Source organism: Merops nubicus, unplaced genomic scaffold (assembly GCF_000691845.1).
Source record: "Merops nubicus isolate BGI_N331 unplaced genomic scaffold, ASM69184v1 scaffold7948, whole genome shotgun sequence".
NCBI lineage: Eukaryota > Metazoa > Chordata > Aves > Coraciiformes > Meropidae > Merops > Merops nubicus.
Window position 1 is genome coordinate 48,187 of NW_008627671.1, and position 12,460 is coordinate 60,646.

A 12,460-nucleotide genomic window follows, 5' to 3' on the forward strand; every position below is an offset into this window, starting at 1 on the left:
CGGAGTCTTAGGAATTTTAGGAAGACATTAAGTTCTTCCACTTATGATGCCACTTCTTAATTTCTCTGTACTAGCAGAAACAAAGGTGCTAGCCATCCAACATAACTAAAGGAGAAACCAGAACTTCAAGAAAAGTAATTGTTTTAAAAAAGATGTGTTATTGTGATATAAAAAAAATGTATACTCTCAAGAAAGGGTATTTTTAGTGTCAAAAATTTATTTCACAAGTGTATTTTCATTAACCTGACAAAAAGACAGCCACTGAGATTGGTAGATCTACACCCTGGAAAACATTCAGTTATTTGTACGATTAATTTTCTACATTGCTCTATGAACAAAAAAGTTGCATGTAGTTTGGAATGCCCAAAATCATTTGAAAAAAGAAACTTTAGAATTTAATTTCATGTAAAGAATAAAGGTATGTGGTTCATAATCTGGTATCTGGTTCATTTATTTGTTTAATAGAGGTATTAAAACACTTATTTTGGTTTGGACAATATACCCAGTCTTTCTGTGTTTTTCCATTATCTTTCTTCCTTTTATTCTATTGGAAAAAACTCTCAATTTACAGTTTATTGGGAGATGAGAAACTGACAGAATCTATGGCCAAGAGCAGTTGATATATTTATTATACAAATTAGAAAAAAAACAACTAATTCCTGGGATAAAATATTAAGATTTTTTTAAAAAAATAATAATTGTTTTTCTGTTTCATCAAATGTTGTGCAACTTCACCTTACCTTAACATTTCTAGTGGATTGGTCTCATGCACTTGGTTGCCACACCTGGGACAGTCATTGCTGTCTTCAAAGTGTTGAACGATGCAAGTCTTGCAAACTGAAGCACAAAAAAAAGAATAATAATAATAAAAAAACCCAGCTTAGACTAAGATCTAAATAATACTGCATAAACAGGACCTAATGATACCTGCTAAATACTTCATGCATTTAAGATAAAAAAAATTATTATTATTTTAAAGCAAATAATTACAATGTATCTTACCCACTTCTTGTTCCTCAAAGCCATAGCTCGTTCTGCTCTGCCAAGACACCAAGTTCAGCAGCACAGGTTAGACAAGTGCTGCTTTAAAGTATGCAATATTTTTACCACTTGGCATTCTCTCAGCATCATAAAATGCCAAACCCATACCATGTAGCACATGTAAAGAGCAGGTTCTGAGAAAGTACATGCTGGGGAGCTCTAGTGCAGTAAAGCAGATCAGCACTTAACATGATTTGAAAACATTGTTTTCTTTCCAATGGTCTTGCTGGCAACTGAAAAAACTCTTGTAAATGCCTACTGTAAGGGAAAAGTTCACAGTGACTGTACACAGGTTCAAAGTTGCTATGTTTCCTTTTTGACACAGCACCTTTAAAAGCAATGACAGAACTTACAGTAAACATTTACTTGACTCTTATAATGAAAAATCAGGATCATGACCATGGCAAATATAAACAAACCCAAAACAACAATAATGTGAATGTAAAATTCACTAAACTGAAATTAAACTAAATGAGGTGCTACACTAGTGTGGCTTCCAAATGATTAATTACAGACTGCAGATTTTATTGCCATTAATAAGGAAATGGAAGCCAAGCTGATGAGAACAAATATGCCTGCTATTTGTAACCATGCTATAACATTCTGGATGGAGGTAAACTGTATCCCTTGTTTATTATTACTTCATCTAAACTGAAATACTGAGAATGGCAAATTCATCTGTAAATGCAATGAAAAAAACAAATGGACTGCTGCAATTGCAATATACTTTCTGCCAAAACACTCCAATGTCTTTCATCAATTACCCAAAGGACTAAGAGTACCTCTCAACTAGCTGGTAAATCCTAATTATATGACAATCTTTAAGGAATGTTGAAATTCCTTTAACAAATGTCACAAGTAAAGCTTGTATTTATCTTTGCCTTAGTATGCCCAGAAGAGTTACTACAAATCAGCTGATGCTGATAATGCACACACATTAAACTTCCATGTATGTCTTTTCCAACAGCTTTATAACATTAACCCAAGGATGTTACGTTTGTAGCTTTGGTTGAAATGACAATGAACTTTCCCCTTTAATGCTGACGGACAGACTTCAGAGCTCTTTGGCCAGCTCTTGGTGCTCTCCCCAAGTTTAACAGCTCAGCTTTGCTGGGTGCAGAGCAAATTCCTGATGATCTGGTAGAATGAGCTCAGGAAGCCCATGAGTCCTGCCAAACAGGCCCAGTAAGTGGGGCCCAGAGCTGTCCTCTGCACATGGGGACTACAAAACAGCTGAGAATAGGGGTGATACGAGTGCACCATTCAGCCCTCAGAATACAACTTCATTGTTTCTTAACCTCAAGTTGTAAGGTATTTAGCACTGGCACACAGATGCAAGAACCTGTAATCACAGAACTCTTCTTATATCACAGATAATTCAAATTTTATTAATTCATTTTTTGTAAATTTGTTAATTTGTCAGTAACTACACTTGTTTTTTTGCACACGCATTCCCTAACATTATCAAAACATAAGAAGTCTAGTAGAGAGCAGCAAATGTCTTGTACTACGCCTACGACATTCCTTCACTTCTCTATATGCTTTCTATAACCAACGCTCCTAAAACTAAACATTTGGCTACTACACTTAGAGAATACAAGGAATTTCATCACCCATGTAGAAGCCCTCATGCCAGTCCAACAACGCATTTAAGAACATGCTTAAAGCACCAGTCTGAATCACTTTTAAAATACATGTAGTTAGGATTTCTATAATTTCTCCTCTTCAACATGACTGAAAATCTCCTCTAGAACTGAAAATAACAGAAGTTAACCTTGAAACTGAAAGGACAGGAAGACTCTCAGCTCAAGGTTTTTCTTAAGATGTAGTGTCTGCACATGTTCAGTCCAAGGCCAAACACCACAAGGTGCTTTTCTTTAGCTGACCAGTAGCTCCTCAGCTATCTTAGCTCCAGTAGCTATCTGAGCTACGCTTCTTTCTGTCACCCACCTCAAATACAAAGAAGCTCAAGGAGCAACTGAAGGGATAGTTCAGTTCTTTCACTAATCAAATCCCAGACACATACACGAAAGGGTATAATAGGAAAGAGCCTCAAGCAGCAAAACATTTTAAAAATCACCTCTCCAAGAACATCACCTTCTCTTTTCTTAAATTAATGCACTAGCTGGGTAAGGGTTAGAGCTTCCTGATTTCAACTAGCTATGCCAAGATTAAATAGATGCAGGATTTTTTTCCATTACTTTACCTACATTGACTATAAGTATTTTTAACTGTGTTGTTTGCTTTAGATGTCAAAATTATTATTGTTTAGTTGCAGTTTACCTTAAAATGGTTTTGGTTTTATAAGATTTTAGAGTAAACAGATAAGAAGATGACATCGCTCACCAAAAGGTGTCATGAATCTCCTCTGCTTTAAAGTAATAACCTGATTCTAAGCACAGCTTCCAGCACTTTCAAAAGTAACAGAGTGTGTCCTCATTTCAGACACACAGCCCTGGTGAGGAAGTGGTGTTGTATACTAACATGTAATAAACAAAAATCCCCCTCACCTGTAGATAGACAACAGGGTGTGTTCGTGGTCCCCTGAGCTCAGCAAGTGTCACATATGGGTCTCAGTCAGATGAAGAAGCAACACTGCTCTCCCAAAGTTAAACTTTTTGAATGGGCATTGCCATAAGACAGTGCTCTGTAAAAAGATGTACTAAGGAACAAATAGAAACCCTACAGCTGTCCAGACCTTAATTACTTGCAAGCAGCCAGCAAGACCAATCAAATGTACAGATAAATTTGGTTATCTGGCCAAATAACAGAATATAATATTCTCAGAAAAGGTTCTTGCTTGTGTTCAAATGAATTACTGTATACTTATATTTTCAAAACTCCAGTAATATATACTACCAGTAGTCCTGAAGGTTATAAAAAAAAAAAAAAGGTATAGCTGATACAGTGTTCATGAGAAAGTTAGGAGGAATTCAGCTTTTCTTTCTGAAATAGGCTATCCTTGTATCATGTCATTCATTTACCTTGCTCTTCTTCAGAAGTGAAAAATAAGCCAACCACAAAAATGTCCTACTCTAAAAACGACAGGAAAGTCAAAACAGAAGACAATGTGGCACAAAACCATGATAGAGAAGGCTTTTTAACTGACAGTAATACACCTTGTAATCACTGTAAAAAACTGAAAATATTTCAAACAGAAGACCATATGCATGCATAGTGGCTAAATGGCATTTAAATTTATTTAAGCAACCCAGAGATTTTTAGAAAGAAGACAGTCTAGAGAAGGAAATACTGTCATGAATAAAAGTAGTTAAACTTGCTGAAAATCATATCTTCCTAGTTCATTAATGGAGAAGATGTCTTCTGTCTATTTATAAAAAATAAAAAGATCAGGACATTTTTGGAGCATGATTCTTCTATATTATTGAAGTAGAGAGCATCAAATCAATAAAATATGGAGATACTACTTCTGCATGAAGTAAACCAAAGGACTAAATAGGATTAACATATTAAATCTGTTGACAGATATAGCAAAAGTCTGAAACAAATGTCATAGAATAACCACTTCTTGGATGACTTGATTAAGAATGAAGATAATAATATTCTGCCCAAGCTTCTCAAGGAATCTGTGAACTATGCTACTGTCAATTGAGCTCTTCAACTGCAGTATCAGATATCTCATGATCCTGGTATCTATAATGTGCTGAAGGTGGATATCACAGAATCATTAAGGTTGGAAAAGACCTCTAAGATCATCAAGTCCAACCAGATGGTACACCTTTTCTTAAAGTGTGGTGATAATATTGACAAGAAACACAAAGTTAAGAATCATCTGCTATCTCAGAAATGCCATTAGTTGGAGAACCTAGACTTAAGGAGCATGTGGGGATAAGAGGCTGAGAAGCTAGTGTGATGAGGATGAAACTGTGAAGTCTAACATAGTTGTGAATTATGGTCATAAGGAAATTGAGCTGAAAGTTGCTGAGGTAAGTAACATAAAGGTTTGGTTACTCTGGACCTTTTCTGATTTGACCTCACAGAAACTGAGCTTAGGGGTTAACCTTTTTCACTAGAGAACTGCAAGTGAAATGGAGTTTCTCTTCTGCTAACTCAAATAATCAAGAAAGGCATTGGTCTTTCAATTTTTATGTTGTACGCCTCCTGTCCATGATCTCTGGCATCTCTATGAAGCCAGTGTTTCTAATCTGACACCAATTTTAAAGGATGAAGCATTAAAAAAAAAAATGGTGTAAATGTAATAGGTATTAGTAAATATTAATTTCAGAACTGATAAGTCTAACGCCTCACCTTCTCATGTGAAATGCTGGGGTTTGAACCCCGAGCCCTGAATTAAGGTTGACATATGGGTGATTCCCACAGCCCTTCATACAGAGGGGGTGAGTTTGCCTTAGAGCTTCCCCCCAGGGTGCGGCCGGCCCTGCAGGGAGAGCCAGAAGGGAAATGAGCCCCAGGGGTCCCGCAGTGAGTTGACAAAGGTCAGGGGTCTGCTTGGGGATAAAAGCTGGGACCACTTGCAGGGAGTCAGGAGTGTCTGTCTGTGGAGTGCACTCCCCAGAGCTTCCTGGTTCCGGGCAGACCTCCTGACTCTCCCTGGAGCTGGGCCCTGGTCTGTTTAGCCATTTGCGAATGCGGGCTGATCGGGTGAGAGTTGCCACGTGGGCACCTTTCTCTTATGTGCTTAGCTTGCTGGTCTGGCTGTTTCCCATGCCAACTGTGGGCAACCTCGGGTCTCTGTCTGTACCACCTGTTGTGGGCTGAGTTACGTCCTTTGTGAGATCATTGGGGGTGGTGTCAATTATGTACCAGCTGATTGATTTGTTTGTACCCCCAGCGATCATTCGTCGAATGTCCTTCTTGTGTACAATACAGTCTGTGTATTGGTTCATCTTCCTGCTGGTGGTGGTATCATTTTTGTTGGGCCTGGTCATTGGCAAAACACTCATGTTTTGGAAATTTTTAGCAGTGAAGGCTCTAAAAAGATGAGCACAAAAATTCTTCAAAAGGGTTACCAGTGGCTTCGTATCAATACCAGAGTGGTTTCTTTTTTTCTCTAGGCAATTAGTGCTAGCTTCCTTCAGAAAGCATCTCCCTGTCTTTTAACCTATGTCTGAAATTCTCTGAAGATAACTGAACTCTCTTCACTTGCTCTTGGGATCTCTGCTCTGTTCATGTCAGAGAAGTTCTCAAAGTCTGTGATAACACTGATCTCAGAACTTTGAAAGACTCATTTGTCTCTCTTGTAAATATATTTTAAATTTGGCTTTACTAGGTTTTTTGTTTGTTTTCCAAACTAAAGACAGATAGGACCTATCTGGGCTATGGCTTTCACTTACACCTACGAGAAACTGGAAATTACTGCTGTTCAGAAGAACTCTATGCCACAGGATAACTAACTCACTTGAAGTAAAATTCTCACTTCTCAAACCCTCCCAAATACACAGTAATATAACTTGAAGAAATATTTATAGTATAAAGGAACTGAATTCCTCAATCTGGATATATTTATGTGGTCTCTACCTTTTTTTGAGAGAACAGGGCACACTTGGAAGCCATACATGGTTCAAGAAAGGGACTAATGATTAATGAAAAGCTCAATCTCCAGTGTAGGAGAGGTCTTTGGGTAGAATATATACAGAAAAAACATCATAGGGAACCAAGATTCTTAAGTCAGTCCTATATGGATGTATTCTTTACCCCAACAAACAGGGATCTGGATCAAGTCTTTGTGCAGTCAGCTCAAATCACAAAATCATCTTATATCATAAAAAAACTCTTGAAATTGTAAATCAATACTGTAGTAATCTAAAACAACTTCAACTTATTCTCATGTAAAGCTATGGTGCTGAGGATTTGCCTGTCAAAAATGTGATGGACCCATAGCAGTGTAAAAGTTTACATAAATTTATATGTAAAACACACAAATTCTAGAACTCAAGAATAATGAACTGATATGAGATACTCCTAGTAGGAGTAGGATCATTACCAGTATTTTTAGATATAATACATATAATCATTGTTATTCTCAATATAAAACACTGAACATTTTTCAAAGCCTATCACTTTGAAGCTTAAAAGAACAGCACGAGGTCTATGTATTGGTAAAAGGGAAGGGAGAAAAGGAATCTTTAAAGACAATTATATTACAGATATACTGAATTCATTTCAGGGGAAATACAAACAAAACAAATCAAAATGTTTCCAGTACAGATTAACAAGGTGACATGGTTTCACTTGCTGTACTGTGGGTCACCGTGTGATAGCAAACGGGCAAAAGCAAGCAGATTAGCCAAAACGTACATAGTTTGCAGAATTTTGAGGTATGTGCTACACAGGCCAGTGAAATGAGGACCTGAATTTCACGGTTGCACTATGACACTTGAGATGAGCCACAAGAAAAAACTCATATATATAAGATGACTTACTACAGCTGATAAAAGTACTTGAGTGACATATGCTAATTAGCTGGCAACCATAACACACTACATATACAACACTACGTGTTCCAATACAAAGTTAACTCATTCACACATTCTTTCCAATTCTTTGTAACTAGAATTTGAAATTTTTATTTGAAAAATACTGAAATACTGATATAAGTGTCAGGACTGTATTGTATGTCATCTTATTCATACCTACACACATATTGTTCCTTATCCTAATTGTTCCATAATCTTCCTAGTTTATTTTTTAACAAGGCGCTTAAAGCTTTGAATTTAAATAAAATATTTTACAAAAGAAAGTTTAATCAGTTAGCTGTGGGATAAATTCAGAACTCATCCTTTCTCAAAGTTAATCACTCTTTGATCCAGTGAGCAAAGGAGAGGCACAGAATGTGCACAGCTAGTGAAACATCGAAGTCATCTCAGTGATGGCACAGAGATGTAACAAGTCATCTGGTATGTTTAATGAAGCATTTCATTAGCTAGCTTAAATTTGCTATTAAAGTACTTACTTCTAGGAAAAACGTCTGCATAAAAACAGGACAGAAAACTTTAAAACACTTAACCACCTGTCAAGATTTAGGATCAGAGCTGTCCACTAAGCCTACAATGATGCTCTCTGTTAACCGCCCTCCCTTCCCAAAGCGGGGGAAAAAGGGAATAAGGGTGAGAGAGTTATGGGCTAGAGAACTAAAACAGCTTTAATGACTATAAATATAACAAAAATATAATTTTAATATAAATATAAATAAAATAAATACAAATAATAATTTTAATAAAAAAATGAATTAAAAAATCAATATAAAATCCAACCCTCTTGATGGCAATTATATCACCGTCACCAGTGATGCCGTGGGCAGGCAATGGAGATGTCCCAGACAGGACTCAGAAGCATTCAGAAACCAGATTCAAGAGCTGGATTCTGGAACTGGATTCAGGATCATACAGATCCAGATCAAAGGCAGAAAGGACAGAGTCCTTCTCAGATGCTGGCCATTGAAGAAAAGAGCTTGACCCTTAGGATCCCTCAGCTTCATACTGAATATGGCGTATATGGGAGGGAATGCATCACTGGGCAGTTCAGGGTCACCTGTCCTGTCTGCTCCTCCTGCAGCTGTGGCCTTTTACTTTCTGCATCCCCAGTGAGGTACACAAGATCTAGCAACAACTTTGGTCTGCATATCAGTCCCTGCTAGTTACTGTGAACATCAAATGCTATGACTGCTGGAAGCAAACACGGAAAATCTCCCATTAACTTCATAAACTTCATGCCAGCATGATTTGGGAAGGATGACTAGCAGCAAGAGAACAGCACGTTAGGGCCTACTGGGAAAAGGTGGATGTGTTAAAATCTATAGGCCAGGTAGAATTCACCCAGATGAAAACACCACTGATGCCTACAGGAGGTGCCCAATGACTGGAAAACAGTAGTGTGTCATGCCCACCTTTAAGAAAGATGGGAAGGATGACCCAGGTAACTGTAGCTGAACAGTCTTTCTTAGCTCCCTGGAAAGAAGGCAGAGCATGTCGTGTCCCTTGAAATCAATTTCCAACCACTCAAGGGGCAAAAATTTGATTAGGAATAGGCAATATTGATTTACCAAAAGGGAATCATGGTTGATGTTAGTACACGATCCCATAATACTCTTCTCCTACTTTGAATAGTGGCTGCATGAGTGACAGAGCCCAGCTCTTCTTAGTACTGGCAAACAGCATCACAAGGAACAACGGTCACAAGTTTGGCAGGAAATTCAGAAAAACACTTCTTCACTAGGTAAATAGCATGGCACTCAAATGGTTATTGAGAAAGCCTGTGGAGACTCCAAGCTTGGAAATTCACAACTGAGCTATACTGAGCCATGGCTTAATGTGGTATAGTGTTGGCAGCTAACCTGCCTCATGCATGAAGTTGACATAGACAACCTCCAGAAGTCCCTTCCAATCAAAATTTTCACAGTTGTGTAAACAGTCTGGTATTTTTTTGGTCACTAAAAACTGTTCCTGAGGAAAGTTTCTTCTCCATGTTTTGTAAGCACATGTTGGAGTGACTCAGGAGACAGATGATAGGACATACCCTTTAGCTCACATTTAACCTGCTTCAACCAGTCGTTCTTAAACATCCTTGACAACTGTCTAGCAGACTGGGAAAAAGGGTCTCAGTCCACAAAACCATTCTGTTCCAAATGCCAAAAAAGAAAAGAAGTACTGAATTCACAGAATAATTAATCCTTTTGCAGTAATATAAGCATTTGGTTCCAAACAGATAGTAAAGTTTGTACTGCTGATGCCCAAGCTGCACTCACTCTTGCTCAGTAAATGGCACAGGCAATTGCAACATTTTTAATATGAGAGGTTTCTGATGAGGTTTTTGGAAAAGACACATATTTCTCAGAGCAGAACTTTACTACTTAACATTTTTCAGCAACACAGAAGATGTGAATTAACCACTGATTTGGTTAGTACTGATCACATTAGCTCCTCTATGATCACTGGAGAGCATCTATGTCAACATGTGCTTTTCATTTTGTCTATGAGTAATACATTGTACTATCTGTATCTAACAGATTCATGCTGCTTCTTAAACCATTAATATCTGCAGATTTTGATCATTTGTGCAATATTGTTTTGAATTACAGCAATTAGTAATACAGGACAAATACCAAAGATCAGTTAAAATAATTGTATTTTGTGGTAATTATTAGGATATAATCGAAGTACCATACCTGTACTTAAAGAAAAAAAGTTTTAAAATTTATAAAAAACAAAGTGTGAAATAATTTTTCAGAGTATCTTCCTGAATTCTGCCACATACAGATCAACTTTTCCTCTACAGATGTAAGATTTCCGTATCACCACTTACAGTTTTTAATTTTCCTTTCCATCACTGTAAGCTTAAAATTTTGGAACCAAGCTTTAAGGAAACACCACTTTCTTCCCTGTGTCTCTACTTCACAACCCAAACACATGGCAGCTTTTTTGTGAGGAGACCTGTGCAACTATATGGCAGCTCAGTAAAATTCACGTGCACGTTATTTAGAAACCAGGGAGTAACAGAGTTGTCTCAATGAAGAACTCTATATGTTCTGATCTACAAGTCAACAAAAGAAACAGATGCTGCTGAGAAAAAAAATCTTCTGCAATTACTGTTTTGTAATGGGACTGAAAGTAAATAAATAAAAAATCTAACCAGGAAGATACCATAATGAAAACTTCTTTTTCTTCACATGTGAGCTCATTTCTAAAGCAACTTTTTTCTCCTCACTCCAACCTTTTAAAAGTTACTATTGTTCATTAAACTTCAATCATAAAAACATAACTAATGCTGGAATTTTCCCATTTTGTTTAAAGGGAAAGACAATTTAACAATAGATAATATAACTCTCTCCCTCCTGTTTTATTTCAAGTTCTTAAAAGGACACTACTTAACTTCTCTCCTCCTGAACTTAAATTCCTTTATTAAGTAACCCAAACCAGAAGAATAATACCACAAAACAAATTGTAATCCTTAGCTGATGTTAGACTTGGAAGAAGTCAGTTCAACATTATTTTTTCTCAAAAACTAAAACTAGAAATAATATTATTATAATGGTAAACAATAACTTTGCATTACAAACAACAGCTAGGAATATGTTTTAACTCTTTATGTGCTTGATATACTAAAGAACATAGCATCATAATGTAAAAAGTAACAGTGAAGACAGTGACAACTGCAAGAACAAAAGTGTGCAGAAATGAAAGGAAATGCTAAAGACAAGGCTTTTAACTGATATTTATTCAGGGTTTAAAACTGACAAATCTACAAGCAAATATATACTCCCCTCTTCTTTTAGAAGAATTGAAATTTTCCTTGGGAAGACACCACATTCTCAAGCAAACTATCTTCTATTCAGCAATAAATGTAAAAATTATCAAGCACGTAAGTAGTTTAGCTTGCAGTGGTAAGATGACTGAGTTTGATAGTACCATTTATAGATTTAATATAACTCATACACACCAGCATTTTAGAATTATTAAAAGCAGAAGACAAACAGAATAAATTTTTCTGAGTCAATTTCACTCAGAGATCTACTCCCTAAATAAGTATTTTGCCAGCTTTCAAGTATTCCTATGCATTGTACCGTGGAACACATTACAGAGGGGTATCAGCCAGTACTGACCAAACTGATGTACCCATCATGCACACTGCCAACAGGTACGCTGGCTTAAGTTCCAAAAGTATGGTTACATTATTGAACTACCACACCTAACCTTGTGATCCCACTTGTGATCAGTCAGGCCACAGCGATACATCTTTGGTGCAAGAGCCAGCAGAAACACCACTAGCTTGGGGGAAAGAACAGAGGAGTCTTTCCTCTGCAAGGTGTTGAGCAGAGTTGACATGCCCTCAAGATGACCCAGATAGCAGACCAGAGTCTAGGAAACTCTACTGAAAACTGCATAACACTTCATACAACACTTCAGAGTAAGCAAAAAACAGCTGAGAGATTGTATTAAATGGAAGTATGAAGGAGGGAATATTTTGCAAAGCACTACTTACAAGTATGGAGGCACTCAGTTACTGTAGTTGGCTTGATGAGATAGCCTTTACAGATATAGCAGGTGATGTGAGGATTGAAATCTTTCACCAAGTGCTTCCTCTGAGTAGCCATTCGTGGGGTAAGAAATGCTGGCAGAGTGCTCGGGGTCAGGGGAGCAAGTCTAATAAGCGTCGATGCCCACGGTTCACACGAGCTGCGGTGCTGCTCTGTGCAGCTGGACTTCTCCAGGCATCTGCTCTGAATTCCGGAGGTCTCACAGGGACATGGCTCATAACTCCTGCTCCTGTGCCAGGCGAGTCATCTTCCTACCTGTAACACACGTGGAAAGAGGGAGGCGTGTAAGGGCGGCAGCGCGGCGAGGATGCCCGGGAGGACAAGTGTCGCCATAAACTTAGCAGGGGCGCCCGGGCTGCGATTTACGTAACAGCAGCTGCGCGCCCGGCGCTCGGCGGCCGAGGT

At 37.8% G+C, this 12,460-nt stretch overlaps 1 protein-coding gene across 1 annotated transcript in view; it reads right to left on the reverse strand.

Moving 5' to 3' along the window:
* PCGF5 (polycomb group ring finger 5) overlaps positions 1-12,112 on the reverse strand; it is a 26,366-nt gene extending 14,254 nt beyond the window's left edge. Inside the window, exons 1-2 of the mRNA XM_008946397.1 lie at positions 12,001-12,112; positions 741-837 (exon numbers count right to left, since the gene is read on the reverse strand). Coding sequence (XP_008944645.1) covers positions 741-837; positions 12,001-12,112 — 209 coding nt within the window. The remainder of the gene's footprint in view (positions 1-740; positions 838-12,000) is intronic.
* Between the last annotated feature and the right edge of the window lie 348 nt (positions 12,113-12,460).